General features: G+C 40.7%; 2 protein-coding genes across 10 annotated transcripts; both read right to left on the bottom strand.

Moving 5' to 3' along the window:
• Positions 1 to 2,501: 2,501 nt before the first annotated feature.
• Positions 2,502 to 10,695, bottom strand: smad4a (SMAD family member 4a). Of its 9 annotated transcripts, none has more exons than XR_016118322.1 (11): positions 10,508 to 10,695; positions 9,220 to 9,554; positions 8,975 to 9,149; positions 7,668 to 7,691; positions 7,200 to 7,586; positions 5,535 to 5,585; positions 5,268 to 5,451; positions 5,030 to 5,198; positions 4,815 to 4,953; positions 3,898 to 4,175; positions 2,502 to 3,667 (listed from the first exon to the last, which is right to left on the bottom strand). XR_016118322.1 is itself a non-coding variant. In XM_089020934.1 (11 exons), the coding sequence occupies exons 2-10, from the start codon at positions 9,457 to 9,459 to the stop codon at positions 3,964 to 3,966; spliced, it is 1,581 nt and encodes a 526-aa protein (XP_088877060.1). In that variant the 5' UTR covers positions 9,460 to 9,554; positions 10,508 to 10,695; the 3' UTR covers positions 2,502 to 3,667; positions 3,918 to 3,963. The 9 variants fall into 9 exon arrangements, 7 of the variants coding, with proteins under 7 accessions (XP_088877060.1, XP_088877059.1, XP_088877058.1 ...); XR_016118321.1 differs by having other exon boundaries at positions 2,502 to 3,143; positions 3,525 to 4,175; XM_089020934.1 differs by having other exon boundaries at positions 3,918 to 4,175.
• A 2,657-nt stretch (positions 10,696 to 13,352) lies between these two features.
• bmp10l (bone morphogenetic protein 10, like) lies at positions 13,353 to 16,760 on the bottom strand. The gene is given in 3 exon segments (XM_089020395.1): positions 13,353 to 14,606; positions 15,746 to 15,974; positions 15,976 to 16,760. Coding segments are annotated over 3 exon segments (1,287 nt in total). The 5' UTR covers positions 16,087 to 16,760; the 3' UTR covers positions 13,353 to 13,659.
• Positions 16,761 to 17,224: the final 464 nt, after the last annotated feature.

The following is a 17,224-nucleotide window of genomic DNA, read 5'->3' on the forward strand; positions in this document are numbered from 1 at the left end:
GTTTATTTATTTAATTATAATACCATAGCACATTTGTTATACATAAAATAAGGTATATTTTGTGTAGTTTTAATGCTTAGAAAATAAAAAGGTAGAAAATTATGTTTTATGGGGACCTGGGAACGGATTATTCTCATTTTAATGGTTTGCTATGGGAAATTATTTTTTGGGATACACACTTTTCGCCTTACACACCGTCTGAGAATCAATTAAGTTCGTAAGCCAAGGTATCACTGTAGTTATTTTCCGAAGTAAAAGAGGATGTTTGTTTTTTTCCCCCCCAAAAAATGCACATGGAGCACTACAGGAAGCTGAGATATACTCTCGAGAGGCTGAAATTCTACCGATTTAAGTGATTTCAAATGAAATAAGCTCTTTAAACGATTATTCCGATGAATTTGAGCTGTCGATCAATCGTTCCCTCTCTACTATCTACAGTCACCACGCATTACTGCCTGAGCTTTTATTCCTTCCTCCCACTCTGCCTTGCCGTTATTCTCACCTTTTGCTATTTTCAAGTGTGCCACAGAGCAGAAACATGCAACTCCGTGCATTTTTTTTTCCCCTTCTAAATGCGTTGTTTTCTGTTATTGGAACACATCCATCAGTCATCCTACCTCAAGCCAGTGGTGCCAGCTCCCCGATGCCGCCACCCCCCCACACCTCCTTAACACCTGCAGCAGTCTTATCAAAACCGTATTGCACACGCACAGAAACAACACAAAAGCATCACCACCACAGCGGAAAAAAAAAAAATCAGCTTTTTTTGCCATACCTATTCTTTTTACACCCGTTAAACACCCCCATGACACCGAACACCCTTTTTTAGGTTATCTCTGTACAGTAAGGACCAAGAGTAGATATTTTCTAATATTCAAAGATATATATGAATTATAGATCTATATGTATACTATAGCTATATATATATATAGGCACACACACACAATGTTTCTATGTTTCTATACTACGTGTGTCGCTTTCTGATTGTGCAAGTAGCTGTGTGAAGTAGAAAAAGGGAAAAGGACAAAAAATTAAAATGGCACATGGACTGTGCCATCGATACTTGAACTGTTAAGCCTTCAATGTTGTGGATACTACTGAGATTAAGCCGCTTTACTGGAAAATGCTTTGATTTTTTTTTTCTGGATCACTTCTCTGTATTCATGTTTATTTATTGATATTTATTGCGTTTAGCGAAGATGTAGTTAAAATTAAGGAGTACTACTGTACATAAAGTCGTTTTTGTGACTTGTTTGGTTGAAAGAAAAATGCTGTCATTGGTGGCGATGGGTAGGACTGTCTTACGCAAACGTTTTGGGGGGGGGGGGGGGGTTCTAATGTATATCTCAGCTCCCTCTTGTATAAATCCACAAAACGTCACTGGTTAACTTCTATTTGTGCCTGACATTAGAAAGAGAGACGAAAAAAAAAAGGCTTTGCTGTCTTGAAATCTTATGGATGTGCTTTTGGAGCATTAAGTGCTTTCTGGTTTGTGCTGCTAGAAACGTTTTGTTAATAGACTTTAATGCCAGACGGTTATTTTTAATCCGATAATGCTGCCGACACAACTTTTGTAGGGGTTGAGAATTCCCACGCAGAAAACACACACGGTCTTAAAAATTAAAAACGGACAACAGGCAGCTTGACCCTCAGCAAGACTCCAGTGCCTTTAACTCGGCCCCACACCGACCCCTGACGGATGGACGCCATTGAGAGACATTTTGTTGCAGCCACGGGAGGTGGGGAAATGGGAATGAAACAGCATGGGATTACTTATTATTCAAAACGGTACTTTAGGGGTGTGGTAGATTAATCTTTTTGGTTAATTGTACAAAACTATCAATCGCTGTAATTAAAAAAAAAATCATTTCTCATGATGGTGATTTGCGTTGCTCTTATTTTTGTTGTTGTTGTTCTATTTGGATGTTTTCAAGTGCCATCTTTGTACGCTCATCTGTAGCACGCTCAGATGCAAGCACAAGCATTTGGGCAGGAGGCTTTTTCGGTTTTGTTTTTTTTAGTTCTCGCCATTCAGCCAAGATTGAAAAGAAAAATGTAAATATCCCCAAGTGGAAGTATATTTATTTGTGATGACATTTCTTTTTTCTTTTTTTTTTGGGGGGGGGGGGTCTTTTGATCATGTATAGTAGAAAATATATCCACACAATTTGTGTCTTTTTTTTTTTCCTTCATTATATTATCTTTTCAACTTGGCAAGCGTGTTGGGTGATTTGTACTGTTGTATTTTGCATAAAAACAAGGATAACCGGGGGACTTTTATATTTATGAAGATGTTGATTTAGTGTGTCATATTGCTGAATATAGAAACTATTAAAAAGACACATGTAGTTTATTATTTTTTTCTGAATATTTCAGATCTCAGCTCAGGCTAGCTTAGTGGATTTTTTTTTTTTTTTGCCCCTCACCTTAAATTTTGTGACTTTGTCTTTGCGGTAATAAACGTTTTCTTGTCCAAAGCACGTCTCCTATGTGTACAAACGTCAACTTAACGCAATGCTGTCAGCTCATGAATTTTATTCAACGTTTTTCAAACATATTAACACTAATATCATTCAAATTCATCACATAGTTAAGATGCAAAGCAGAAGCCCCAGAGCAAAAAGTAGAGAATTATGCAGTCGCTGTCAGTTTTGGATTACTTTTATCAACTGTGAAGCAAAAAATAAATAATAATAATAATCCACAAAGCAAAAAAAAAAAAAGGTTCAGAATAACACTGAAAACGACATTTTGGCTTCATTATGGCTTGCACGTTATCTCACAGTTCTCTTTGGGATGGCATAGATTGTACGAATCGCAAGTGGCTAGAAACGAGTCGTCCCGTATTTAAGCTCAAGAATATCTGCTTTAATTAGGGCATTACTTGGCTGTTTACGTAACCCAGAGTCCGAAAGGTGCTCTATCACAAGGACAGTAGTAAGAAAAATACTTCTAGGACATAAATATAAAGCAATAAAAAAAACAGTGAGGTGCTACGTAAGCATGATTTGTATGACACTTTTTTAGGCTCCCAGTGAAATCGTTAAAGCAATCCTAACCTCAATACTGCATCATGGGAAGGATACAAAATATTGTTTCTCCGTCACCAAAAAAGTTTCCACAAAGCCCCTTTTAATTGCAAACTTTGAAAAATAAAATCCCCCAATTACTCTCTTTGGTCGCCTCATTAGAAGATTGCATGCACGCTCTGTAAGGTTTAAATCTAGAGATTAGCTTGATAGTGCAACACAGACTGTCAGGTGGCGTTCCACGACAGTAGTTCATTACGCGCCGTTTATAAGATTAAAAAAAGTCCCTGCGTCAGAGCTGTCATAAACCGAGGATCTTAAATGTTAGGAATTAAAGTGCTCGGTCGGGGCTACTAATTTCAAAGACGAGTCTGAAAATTACATAATATGTCATTACGCGTGTGATCAACCCCAAGAAACGTTGTCGTGTGACTTTTAGAGTTGAAGTTTTAAAACATGTTAGAAAAAGTGGGGTGGGAGTAAAACTCCACTTACATGATTTCATATGTGTCTGGATAGAGCCAGTGAAGAATTGGACCCGTAGTAGCAGTAGCAGCAGACACCAGCTGAAGCTAAGCAGTCGGATGAAATGTTCGTGGTGGGTGATGGGAAGGGTGAGAAGACTGCAAATCTAACACCTGCAGAGGAAACGAGGCACCATTTGGGAATCAAATGCGGGATGTACAAGGGCATATTCATCATTTTGGAATATGGTGGGGAAACATATTGGCTGTTCAAACTTCTCATATGGGAACAGATGCGTTCTTCCAATCATGACTAAGTGCTGTGTTAAAAATCCCGCCTGATGTTCTCCTGTGAAACACAACAATACCACTCCCGCTAAACTGGCCACCACGTGTGTCCTCACTTCTACTCCTACCGCCCAACCTGACGCGGTTGCAGCCTTTCCAAGCGCAGTCTTGCGACAACGTCGTTACTCCAGAGGCTGAGGGTCCGCGATGGGCATGGTGTGCAGCACCTCATCCAGCAGTTGTAGGGCACGATGGAGGTGAATCTCGATCCAGCAGGGTGTCTCCTTGATGCTTTGCCGAGGGTAGTCAGGTCCCCAGCCCTTGACGAAGCTCATGCGCAGGATGCAAAGGCGGCGTAGGTCGTCCACGCCGATGCCCGCCGCCGCCGATAAACCTGCCACGGCAGAATAAAGGTGCGGGACATTAATAAGGAAGACCATTAAAATGTGTTGCGGTTGAGCTCTCTCCCATCTTATATAACTCATTGGGAAATTTTGCTCCCTGTAATATGAACAAATATACAGGGGACCAACGACAGAGCCTTGAGGACTACCTAGTGGTGATATAAGCGAATACAGACGCTCCCCTACTCACGAGCAACAGTACGTATGAACATTTTTGCCACTTTATGGTATCAAGGATATACAGAAACTCCTCTACTTACGAACAACGGTACTTACGAACATCTTTGCAGGTATGTTGAAAAATGTTCGGACAGAGATGCTGTCAGTGAGATTTTGTATTGCGCGCCTTTTTCGGAGCAGTGCTTCTTTCCGCCGCCAATACCGACGTGAGGCGCTATGAGTATACATATGTAGTATTCTCTCCAGTTGTACATGTGCATATATTTTATTAAATGTTTATTTTTCGGTACAAGCCTTAAACATACATTCCATACAAAATATAGCACTGAAGCAACTTACGAACAAATTCACCTTACGAACGACCGTTCGGAACGTATTTCGTTCGTAAGTTGGGGAGCGTCTGTAATAAGACATTTGAGGGAGAATGATCCACAAAGTAATACACTCACTGATGGCCGGTGCGATGCCGCCCACAGAACCTGGTCCGGGTATACTCCCGGCTACTGCCGCCGCCTGGGCAGCAGCCGCGGCTTGGGCCGTAGCGGCTTGTTGCTGCATCTGCCTGTGGCACTGACGCAGGTCAAACACCTGCCGGGGACAAACACCATTGGGTTGAGAGAGAACATGAGTGGACCTCGGAGAAGAAGGGAGTCTCTTGTATCACTTTGATATAAGCGCTGGGATAGATCTTGTGCACGGCGTCCCCGGGGGCGCGCCCGGCTTCTCGGTCCAGGTAGTAGCTCTGCACAAAAACGGCGTGGTCGCTCAAGCAGCGCACCCAAACGTCTCCTTCGCCTTTGCACTCCAGCTGCACGCCTTTGCCAATGTGGAGCCTGAGAAGCAAAAGCAAAAGAAGGCGTCATGATGGAATAGCAACGTTTCCAGTGGAAGTGTTCCAATACCTGGCTCTCTCTATGTTATCCGTGCGGTGGACACTGCTAAGCTGGCCTAGGCAGAAGCGGTCGCCTCCGGAGGGGTCCACGTAACCGTCCACTGTCACTATCGGGCATGTGGAGGGCACCTTAAACGTCTCACCGACTTGGATGTCCATCTCAAAGTACGCAATAGAACACCAGTAATCTGGAGCTGCCACAAAGCGACAAAGATCTGAAATTAGTTGACGCTACCTCAAGTCCAATGAAACTTATGTGTGTGACAAGAAAACTCACCTGGGTGATTAGATATCGGTGGCTGGAATGCTATTTCATTGCTCACAGACCCTGTGGGAATCATATAAAAAGCAAAACAGTGTGGTAATTTATTTTAATATATGTCCTAATTCTACTAAATGATATGCTTTTTAATGTGTTTTTCAGATGAATAAAGAAACAGTCTCGAGCAAAGGATGATGAAAATCTTAGTGGACAGGACCCTCCGCACCCTGCCCACCACCTTTTCCAGCTACTCCCCTCAGGCGGGCGCTCCAGATCCATTCGCACCAAATCTAGCAGACATTTAAACAGCTTCTCCGCCCCCCCCTCGCCATTAACTAATAGCGTCTCTTTGCAATTTTGCACAACCATATGGAACAGCATCGCGTTATTAGTGTCCTCCATACTTATTTGTCACGTCTTTTTTATGATACTAGTGTGGCGTGTTCTACCGGAGACAAACTCCTTGTGTGTTCCGTGACTGTAAAGTGTCGTTGGGAGTTTTGAAAGGAGCTTTTTTTATACTTCAGTATCATATTTATTGCCAAGTATGTAGAACACACAAGGAATTTGTCTCCGGTAGAACACGCTGCACTAGTATCATCAAAAAATGGAGGCACTATACAGTTCTATTTAGGTTACTGTAGAGAGTTAATGGCTTGGGGGAAGAAGGTGTTTAAATGTCTGCTGGATTTGGTCTGCATGGATTGGTTGCAACTGCCTGAGGGGAATAGCTGGAAAAGGTGGTGTGCAGGGAGCTGAGGGTCCAGTAGGATTTTCCGCGCCCTTGTTTGGATTCTATACTTGGCCAATAAAAATGATTCAAATTCTGAAGAACACAATTTATATTATGTCTTGTTTCCATTTATACAGTGAAGTCTCGTTATATCGATATCGGATATATCGATAGTCCCGGTTATATCGAGACTATTTCTATGCACGCACGGAGAAAATTACATGCAAACAGGGTCGGATATATCGATAGTCCCGGTTATATCGATATTTTTTCGGACTCCCTTGAATATCGATATAACGAGACTTTACTGTAATTGTATTTTATTCATTGCATTCTATTTGTAATTGTATTTTATTTCTCTCTTGTTTCTACTTATAATTGTAATTCATTGATTACATTCTACAGTAAAGTCTCGTTATATCGATATTCAAGGGAGTCCGAAAAAATATCGATATAACCGGGACTATCGATATATCCGACCCTGTTTGCATGTAATTTTCTCCGTGCGTGCATAGAAATAGTATCGATATAACCGGGACTATTGATATATCCGATATCGATATAACGAGACTTTACTGTATTTGTGACAGTATTTTATTTATTGGATTGGATTTGCCTTTATTCGTCTCGCAGTGGAGAAATTTACATTTCACAGCAGCAAAGTTATGAAAGAAATGAAAGTAGAAAAGCAAAACACAGGAGCTGCTGGAAAGGCAGCCACTCTCGCGGCGCCGTTTTATTATAGTACCTATGCTTGTCTGTGACTGTAAAGTGTCCATGAGAGCTTTGAAAGGCGCTTAAAATGTAATGTATTATTATTATTATTATTCAATTTATATTCTACTCTTCACACTTTATGGCTTTTGTTGTCCTTTAAAACATCCACAGAGCAAAAAAAAAAAAAAAAAAAAAAACAAAACAGGGAATATATGCACATATGTACGTACAGTAATGTGCTGTGTGAGACATGGGCGTATGATGCTGTAGGTGGCCATTTTGATGCGGCGGCAGAGCCGGCGTGAAGCTGTCGTTGCTCCTCCAGTTGGAAGTGGGATCTGGAAATGCAAAAGTCGCCACACTCACGTAAGACAATCCTACCAGTTGAATCGCCAAGAGCATTCGGGGCTCACTTGAAGGCCCCGCACCGATGGCAGAGAACGCCGAAGTCAACGCCGAGCCGCTGCTTTCCGGCGGCGTGAGTAACGCGGGGTTGCCGAAGGTCTCCGGGGGGCCCGGCATGGGCGGGGGGTGCTGAATGTTCTGCAGGTGGCTATCGATGCTGGGGTGAGGTTGCTGGTTGTCGTATTCGTACTCGTCTTTTACCATGAGTGGACCTGGTGAGTATAGACAACGAGCGCACTGAAGATTGCCTTTATTGGCACGACGGGAACAAATGAACATGTCAGACAACTCACTTGCAAGTGTCAGTCCTGATAGGTCTGCAAAAAAATAAAGAAAATGTCTGACTACAGAAAATATCAAGATAATTTGGACTAATTATTATAATACATTTTATTTATAAGCTTTCAAAGCTCTCAAGTACACTTTACAATCACAGAATTAAAACCACAGTTAAAATTATAAATAAAAACAAATTACAAATAAATAGAATTGCTATAAAAATCTCACGTATCACGTATGTCGGTATCATCTGCATTCGAACTGGAGCCCGGCAGATGAATTGGTTGGCCATTTTGATTGGCGGGTAACAGTTCTTTTAATGTTTGTAATTCTATTTTATTTATTTTTTTTACACAATAACACATTACGACATAACCCAACACCCTAAAAAACACTTTTTTCTCCTCTTTCGGGTAAGTTAGCCCATTCACGCCGAGCATGTTCATATGAACACAGAAATATTAATTTTCAAATGCATTAATATTGTTTCGTATCACATTGATTGTTAGTGATATATAATTATATTATGGTTAATTATATACTCAATTTGAATCTATTTGATACCGTTTTGATTTTATTTTGATTTTTTTTAAAATGAATTTATCTTAGTTCATATGGACATGCTCGGCGTAAATGGGTTAAATACTAAAGATTTCAAAAGTAGCATATTTGCAGAAAATAAAATATATGACGTTTATGTCATTTTTTTTTACATTAATCATCCACTTAATAATAATAATAATACATTTCTAAGCACCTTTCAAAACTCTCAAGGTCACTTTACAGTCACATGACCGTTTTTTCTGCGGGTGAGAAGCGGCAGCCACATGCGCCAGCGTTCACTCAACCCGGAAGAAACTCAAATAGATAGAAAGCTAGCAAGCTAGCTAACAGATAGCCACCTGGACAGTTAGCTCACTAGCTAGATAGCTAATAAATAGCCAGCAACATAGCTAGCTAGATAGCCAGATAGCCAATAGATAGCAAATAGCCAGCTAAACAGTTAGCTAACTAGCAAGATAGTCATATAGCCAATAAAAACTTAATCTGTACTCAGACTAAAATTGGATTTGGCAACCACCTTAAAAAAATGTGAATTGTTAGGCCTCAATTTGAACAAACCTGGACTTTTAGCAAAAAAAAAATATCCCTCTAAAATGCATTACGTAAATTGAGAAATCTACTTTTCTAGAATATTTTGTTGTTTTAAAAACATTTTACAGTTACACAAAGCTAAGTGTTATATTATCATTTAAATCATCACTTTATTGCATCAAATTGAATTATTGGATGAATTTTAGAGTTTGTTGTGTAGACCTACCAATACCTGGCGAGACCACTCTCTCATAGTGGTATGGATTGACACAAACGTTGTCGCACTTGAGGTCAAAGGCATACTGGCAGTATTTGATGTGTTTTAACTCATTCTTGTGCAGATCGGGCCAACGCCATAGTCGCGCGTAGACCACGTGCGGGAAACCTTTACGTCCTGCGACCTAAAACAAAAACACGTGTGTTGCAATTGCAGCAAAGTCATAAGGACCGTTTATTCGCTCCGATACTAACCTGAAGGCGGCCGTCCAAAGTACGCTGTATGGTCACACACTTGCTGGGATGCGCTCCGTTGGTCGTGATGGCCGTGATGAGGGAGTCCAGCTCGTCTTTTTTCTCCTTTAACTTCTTGACCAGGCTCTCTATAGCTCGCTTGGCGAAGCTCTCGCTCTCCCCGCCTTGTCTGTGGCACATGAGGCTGTGCACAATGCTGAGGCAGGCGTCGTTGCTTGTAGGAGTGTTGGTGATGGACATCCTGCTCCTTCTGTTTCAGCCTCCGGAGTAGCTTGCTCGCAATTGTTTTTTCCCGGTGAGGTCTCCCAGTAAATTCAAAATAGATCTAAAAACCACTGAGACAACAGCGAATTATTTCGACGTAATTCCACCATACACTGTTTGTTAAAGTACATGGTTTGGTTAATATGGTTACATATTATGGAGGCCTTGCAAACCGCAACTACAAGAATAAAATAGGCTTCTTCTTTTCCTTTCGACTTTTCCCTTCAAGGGGTCACCACAGCGAATCAGTCTCCTCCATCTTTGGAGGTATGATCCGCATGTTTGTTTTGGCCAAGCTTTTATTTCGGATGCCCTTCCTGACAACCCTTTGTATTTATCCGGGCTTGGGACTGGCACTAGAAGACTTATGTCCCTTTGTGGCGACCGAACTCGCTCAGTAAAAGGCTCCCAAAAACAAAATGGTGATCGGTACAGCAACATTCAAATAAACAAAAACTACACTCACCATAAGAATAAAAGAGACCGCAGTCGTAATTTCCCTATTTGTCATAGTCAATCAGTACGGAACGCTATTTTTGTCCATTAACTACAATGACTTTTCTGCCCCTTTCACTTGTGGTGTTACTTGCCATAAAATCTAATTTGTGTATATTTGTAAGAATATACATAGGTACACAGCTTTCTGTCAACTTTTTAACACCTCTTGCACACGTGGACCTAGCGTGTATAATTTAAAGACGCCAAAAATTAAATTACAGTTAACCGGCGTACATGTAACATTTGGTAGTATTGTTTTATATTATAATGAAGGTCTTATCTTGAGTTGTTCCGTATAGTCAAACTATTGGACATTTAAATAAACTCGTGGGGTACCTTCGAAAACTCAAAAGCCGCGTTAGCTTTTCTCAGTATTAACGAATCGTTTGTATTGTAAAAACAAGCAAAATAAAACCAAAATGCTAACCTAGATCAGTTACAAAAAATAACATATTGTGATACGGCAGCCGCAGTGTTAGCATGTATACATGTTGTAGCCCGACGATAAACTCAACGTCAAACTCACCAACTTGTCGTTCAGTGGTGGTCCATAGTGGTCCGGTTCACTTGGCGGTTGTTGTTTTGAGTGTCCCGAAAGTATTTTTCCACCTTTGCACAGGTATAAAAGGCGACAAGTGGGAAATGTATACGAAAGCTAGCCGCAGCTAGCTAGGTAGGAAGCAGTAGCTAGGAAGGAACAAGCCACGAAAATAAACAAACACCCACTCGCCCGCGCATTTTGACGTCACGATTGCGCATGCGTCATCGATTGAACTTCCCGCCCTGGGAAAGGGGTGGGCGTGCCGACTGATAATTTGAATATACAGTAGAAATCTATTTGCTTAAATGTTAAATTTGTATGTCATCTTTGTTTTATTAAAATAAAGTTTGTAAATATATTCCCTTCATTTTTAGGACTGCAGATTGAATTGAAATATCAGCGTATTATTATTTTTTGATTGTTTTGTTCTTGTCAATGTTTACTCTAACAAAGAAATATTCACGTAAAAAAATGAATATTCTGTCAACAAAAAAAAAGTTGTATTTCCACTTTGGTGATCACAGGAAGAAAAAAGGAAATATACTATCTGTCCACCACCTGTAAAGTGTGTATCATGGAGAAAAACAAGGCGCTTATAAATGAAATGTATTAATAATAATAATTATTATTAGTAGTAGTATTATTATTAAAACATATCCTGTGTGTTCTTGAAAGTTTTGAAAGGCGCTTATAAATGAAGTATATTTTTTTATTAGTATTAGTAGTATTAGTATTTAGTATTAGTATTAGTAGTATTAGGAGTATATTAGTAGTATTATTATTAGTAGTATTAGTAGTACGTATTTCATCACTTTGCTGCTGTGAAATGTAAATTTCTCCACTGCGAGACTAATCAAGGCAAATCCAATTCAATCCAAATCAAATTATTATTATGATTATTATTATTGCCGTTATTAATAACTCAATAAATGAATAAATAAGTAACATAAAAATTATAGTGCATGTTCAGCACTTTGTTACAGTTTCAGCTGTTGTTAAAGTGCTATATAAATAAATATGTATTGTAGTGTATTGTAACAAAAAAAATTATCATAATAATAATAATAATAACAATAATAGGGCAATTCGCTATACAAACACATTTAAACATGTTTTCTATTTCCTTACACAACATTTTATTTTCTCGGACTTCCTGTCATGACGTCACATCCTGTATTACAAAATGTCTCACAAACAGCTGCTCTTCTTTGGGCTGCCTGCCCCTCGGGGTAGGCAGTTACATTTTGTGCCGTCCCAAAGATAAAAGAATCTTTTTGTTTTTACTTTTGATTCCTGCTTCATTAATAATGACCCTAACAAATAATAATACTACTAATAATAATGATAGGTCATAAATCAGGGTGCTATTAGGATTGATATCAAATATAGTTGACATCCACTTGGCCCACTGGAAGTACAGTAGATCCTTGATAGTTTCCACTGTGTTATTCCACCGTTGTTGTTATCTACTTCCGACTGTTAACAGCACCAGTTAAGTGATGATGTGCCACATATTTATGTTTCCATTTGTTTGGTTGCCGGGGGCCTCGATAAGGTTGGGGTGGCATGCGACGCCGAGTAAGAAAAAGTAAGCGGAAGGGCTCCGAGGTCAACCCGACGGCGGGGTCGGCGAAAGAACGCTGGCGTTGGGGACCAGGAATCTGACACCACCCTCTCACAAACATCGCCACTTGGAGCGGCGTCCCGGCCTGAGTGACGGTCCACAAGACTCCAGGCTCTGACACCTTGTTATCGCCGTGGCATGGCAGCGGGCAGAGAGGCCCGCCAGGCATGTGATGCAAGAAGGGATGAGAGGGATTGAGGTTGTCAAGCAAACGGCAATCAATAGATCATTTCTATCAAATCTATTCACAGTATGTGTTTATTTTCCAGATGTATAATTGCACAGGTATGGAAATGGAAATCAATAGATGAACGACGATTGAAATGCCATTTTGATCTCATAACATTCTGGTTCAAACTCACACCTGGCCACTCCATTCCATCAAGCCATCAATGACCATCACAAAGGTCAATAAAACCACTTTATGATACAGTACAGTTTATTTCTTTAATTATAATACCATAGAACATTTATTATACATAAAATAAGGTATATTTTGTGTAGTTTTAACGATTAGAAAAGTAGAAAATTATGTTTTATGGGGACTTGGGAACGGATTATTCTCATTTTAATGGTTTCCTATGGGAAATTAGTTTTTGGATACTCAATTTGTGAAATATATGTATAAATAATTGACAAATTTGGACAAGTTTTGGCCTGACACCACCCATTGATGTAATATTAATAATAACAATAATGCTAATTATATGATGTTAATCATGCTAATAATAATAATAATAATAATAATGCTAAAGCGCGAGAGTGGCTGCCTTTCCAGCAGCTCCTGTATTTGGTTTTTCTACTTCTTTCCTTTCCTTTCCTTTCCTCTTCCTTTCATAACTTTGCTGCTGTGTTACTTCCGGATAGAGTGAACGCTGGCGCGAATGACTGCCGCTGCTCACCCGCACAAAAAAAAATAAAATCTTATCCAGTGACTGTAAAGTGTCCTTGTGAGTTTTGAAAGGCGGTTAGAATTTAAATGTATCATTTGTATGTATCATTGTATCATTATTATTATTTTTCGTATTATTATTCATAGTAGTATTGATATTATTAGTATTATTATGCTAATGCTAATAATATTAATAATGCTAATAATAATAATAATAATGGTAATGCTAATAATAATAATGGTAATGCTAATAATAGTAATGCTAATAATAATAATGCTAATAATAATATCAATATCAATAACAACAATAATAATAATAATAATAATAATAATATGGTGTTATGATCATGGACACAATAGTGGATAGTTACCGAATAATCTCTCAAGACACACGGGAATCACATGGCATCCAACAAACAAAGCGACGTGCTGTACATAACATTTAAATAACTTTAAATAGCAGTATAAGAACTGGAGAATTGCATTTACACAATATTATTTTTACACCACGTAGTGTTATTGTTAAAGTGTGACGATGTGTAGGGACAAAAAGCTCAGGCTAGCATCCATCAGTGCACAGTCTCTACCTCGGTGTGAGTGTGTTGCTATGCGTGTGCGTCACTATCTACAGCCACACTCTGCTACTACCATGCCCTCGTACTTGTGGTTGAAGGTGATCACCCCGTTATCGTAATAAAGGAGCGAAATGGGCTCCAGCTTAGTGGGTACACAGCAGGCACGCGATGCCCTCTCCGGACTCTTAACACTGAGCAGTGATTGCACGATGGCATGTTTGGTAGGCAAGACCTCCGAGGTCATGGGCGGGCCGCACACTCCGTTGCACATGTAGGCCTCGTAACCCACTGGTTGGATGACCCATGCATCCCAGCCAATGTCTTTAAAATCCACAAAGAGCGGAGTTCTCCTGCAGGTTTCACTCTTGACGTTGCGGCGGACCCGAGCAGGGGTTTCGTAGATACGCTTGCGCTCATCCCGGTTATGGCTAACAAACGGTCGGAATATAATCTGATCTGTGTTTTCGGGACGGTCCCTCTCACGCGCTTGACCGCGTTTGTTGGGCTCGTCGGAGAAAACGATGATCACCGCGTTGTGGTTCTCCTCCACGTTTCGCTCAATGTCGACAAAAACTTCACTTTCGCCCCAGGTGACCGCCTCCTCGGGATCTAAGATGGTGACGTGGACCTCCAGCTTGTGGGTCACTCCGCCGTACTTGCGCCACAGTGCAACCGCATGAGTTACGTCCAAGAAAACCCAGCTTTTATCTTTGGCATGGAAGTTCTTTGTCACAAGTTCCTCCAGATCTTTAGACTCCTCTTGATCCCGCCTTCTCACCACATTCCCGATCTCCTTAGTCCAAACTACGCCATTGAGCACTTTGTAAATGGTCACCTTGCACTCAAGACCGCCAAAGGGTCTTTGGGCTCTGCGGACGAGGGTGAATAGGCGAAGCTCGGCTCTGGTGATGTACTCGTCTGGGGGTACTGAGATGTTGAAGAGCAAAGGGTATGTCCTTACCCCACTACCGGTCACTCCGAAAGGGGATGAATCTGAAAATATCAACAAGTTTTTCTTATTGTCCCTTTTGGTCAGTGCAGTTTTACAAATCAAGGGGGTTACAAGGTTTTTACTTCCTGGACCTGGATTTCCTAGGTCGAGGCCCGAGACAGAGGTCCAGGTCCTATGGACACATCGAACCCTCGACTCTAGCGTTCGATGTGCCCATAGGAGTACAAAGACTTGTCCATTGGAATGATGTCAAACAATAATTGAGGATACCAGATAAAACTTTGAAAATGAACTTCTCATCGGGTCGTGATCCACAAAGCACCTGCTTAAGTACTCTTGAGTTTTAAAAATCGGGCAACACCTGCTATCGGAAAATCTAGTGTAGTACCCCCTAAGCAAACCTGATATCTAACATAACTAGCAAGGCAATGCAAGGTAAGGCATCATTATTTACCTCTCAAATTTCATACAAGGTCACTTAATGGGGTACATTCATTTCGATTGATTAATTACAGTAAAGTCTCGTTATATCGATATTGGATATATCGATAGTCCCGGTTATATCGATACTATTTCTATGCACGCACGGAGAAAATTACATGCAAACAGGGTCGGATATATCGATAGTCCCGGTTATATCGATATTTTTTCGGACTCCCTTGAATATCGATATAACGAGACTTTACTGTAGTCCTATTCGGTACTACCGTCAAAGTAGCAATCTAGTTGATCAGGAAAAAAGTAGTCCTCCTCTCAAACGAACAGCTCTGGTACACTTGACTCTTGAATCTTACATCTCTAAAACCTAACCCCTAAATGACAGTGAGTAGCATTGCGAGAAAACGGGAATACTTCATCCTTGGTTGATATTTCAGAGAATCAAGTGAACCGTGAAAGCTCAAGTATGAAGTAAACCGGGCCAACCATCATTGGAGCGATGACTTCATTCATGATGTTTTATATCAGAGAAAGGGGTCGCAATGACTACATGGGATGTTGTTGCCCTTGAGGCTCTAGTTTTGTATCCTCAACGATTAGATTTTAAATAAATGACTAGGTTCTGGAGGGTTGCTCCAGAACCGAGTCATAATCCGATCATTACCTGGAGGTACTTAAACATTATCCTCCGTTCTAAAAAGCAAATTGTACAGCATTACAATCTTTTCCGACGAGTGTGTACCTTCGTTATTGAAACTGCGGACAATGTTGGCGGAAGGCGCAGAAGGCACGGTCGTCCGGCGATTGGCAAATTGCTCAAAGAGTTCCAGCATGTACTCTGGTGGCTCCTTCGGTGAAGCCAAGGGCCTCCGTTCCAGTTGCCTCTGCCCGGTCAAGTTCAACGTGGACAGAAAGTGGCTGAGAAAGTCTTGAGTGTCAAGCAGCGTATTGTCACGTCCGTCTCGAACCGGAAGTCGGCCTGCGGGGATGACTCTCCGGTGGCCTGACGGGACTGCTCGAGATCAAGGCGATCAGCGTGACGAAGAAGACACTCGAGAAGCGGATTGTTGACTCGAGGGTCATGGTGTTAGGTTCTCCCAAAAAGTAGCGGTTGACAAAATATGAGTGGATGGATTCAACCAAGGGGGACGCCGTACAATGGGTTGGTGGTAGAGGCCAAGAAAAAACAGCTTTGCCCTTGTCGATGGTGTGCTTTGTTTCTGAGGGCAGGGCTGTGTTGTCCAATGTGTGTTGCTGACATGTTTGGAGATGTCATCAGGGTCCTGCTCGGGCCCTCCTCTAAAACACCCAAACCCACCCCTTGACTGTGCCGCACTCTCGCCTACCACCTCTCACCGTCTTGTTTTGACCCTCGTCACAATTCCGTTGAATACGTATTCCGGCAAACCTCTCCGAATAGTTTAATCCGTTAGTGACGGATTAAAATGTGTTCTAATTTGCGGATAAATTCAGGTTGCTAAATTGCGGATAAATTCAGGTTGCATCATGATTTGCGCAGTTGCAAAGCTTCGTTATTAAGTTTTTAATAAAGATTTTCGGATGTGCTTCTGGTATTGGAGCTCATTTGATTATGTTCATTTTTTTGTGTTTCTATGCGGCAAATCTATAAAAATTATGGTCCTTAATATCTTCTGTTTTTCAGTGTTTGTTTTTTTTTAACTATGAGCAGTTTCGCCAATGACAATTCCGACATAATCTGCTACTGAGTCATTGCTGAATCAACGCAATTGTAAATGCCTTTAGTGGCAAAGTCATTAAACTCCCCCAAGGAAAATATTGCCGTTTACAACAAGTATACGCTTTGTCTCTTCGCAAAATGAGTCTTCTTCATATTTGGAGATTAATGACTCCAGGGTTTGTTTGTCCTATAAGCCCCGCTTTTAGGAGAACCAAAGAACAAGAATAATAAGTCATTCTTAGGCAAACAAGAAGAGCGCGCCAGGGGGATTTTCGCTAACACACACTGAGCTGCGCTAACTTCAATTTTATTGTATGATCAAGATTTCTGTTGCTCTATTTTAATACCCTGAGAGGATTCGGGAAGGCTGCTGCAGTTTGTCAACTTAATTCAAGGCAAATTAATTCAATGAGCTCAATTATGGGTTTTGCAAACAGGGGGGGAACCACGCTAATCTGTCACCATTAAAAGCGATTAATCATGCCATTTTTTTAAATTAGAATGGATAATAAAAGGACTTTT

The sequence above is a fragment of the Hippocampus bargibanti genome, linkage group LG18 (assembly GCF_051943395.1).
Source record: "Hippocampus bargibanti isolate YZ-2025 linkage group LG18, ASM5194339v1, whole genome shotgun sequence".
Classification (NCBI taxonomy): domain Eukaryota; kingdom Metazoa; phylum Chordata; class Actinopteri; order Syngnathiformes; family Syngnathidae; genus Hippocampus; species Hippocampus bargibanti.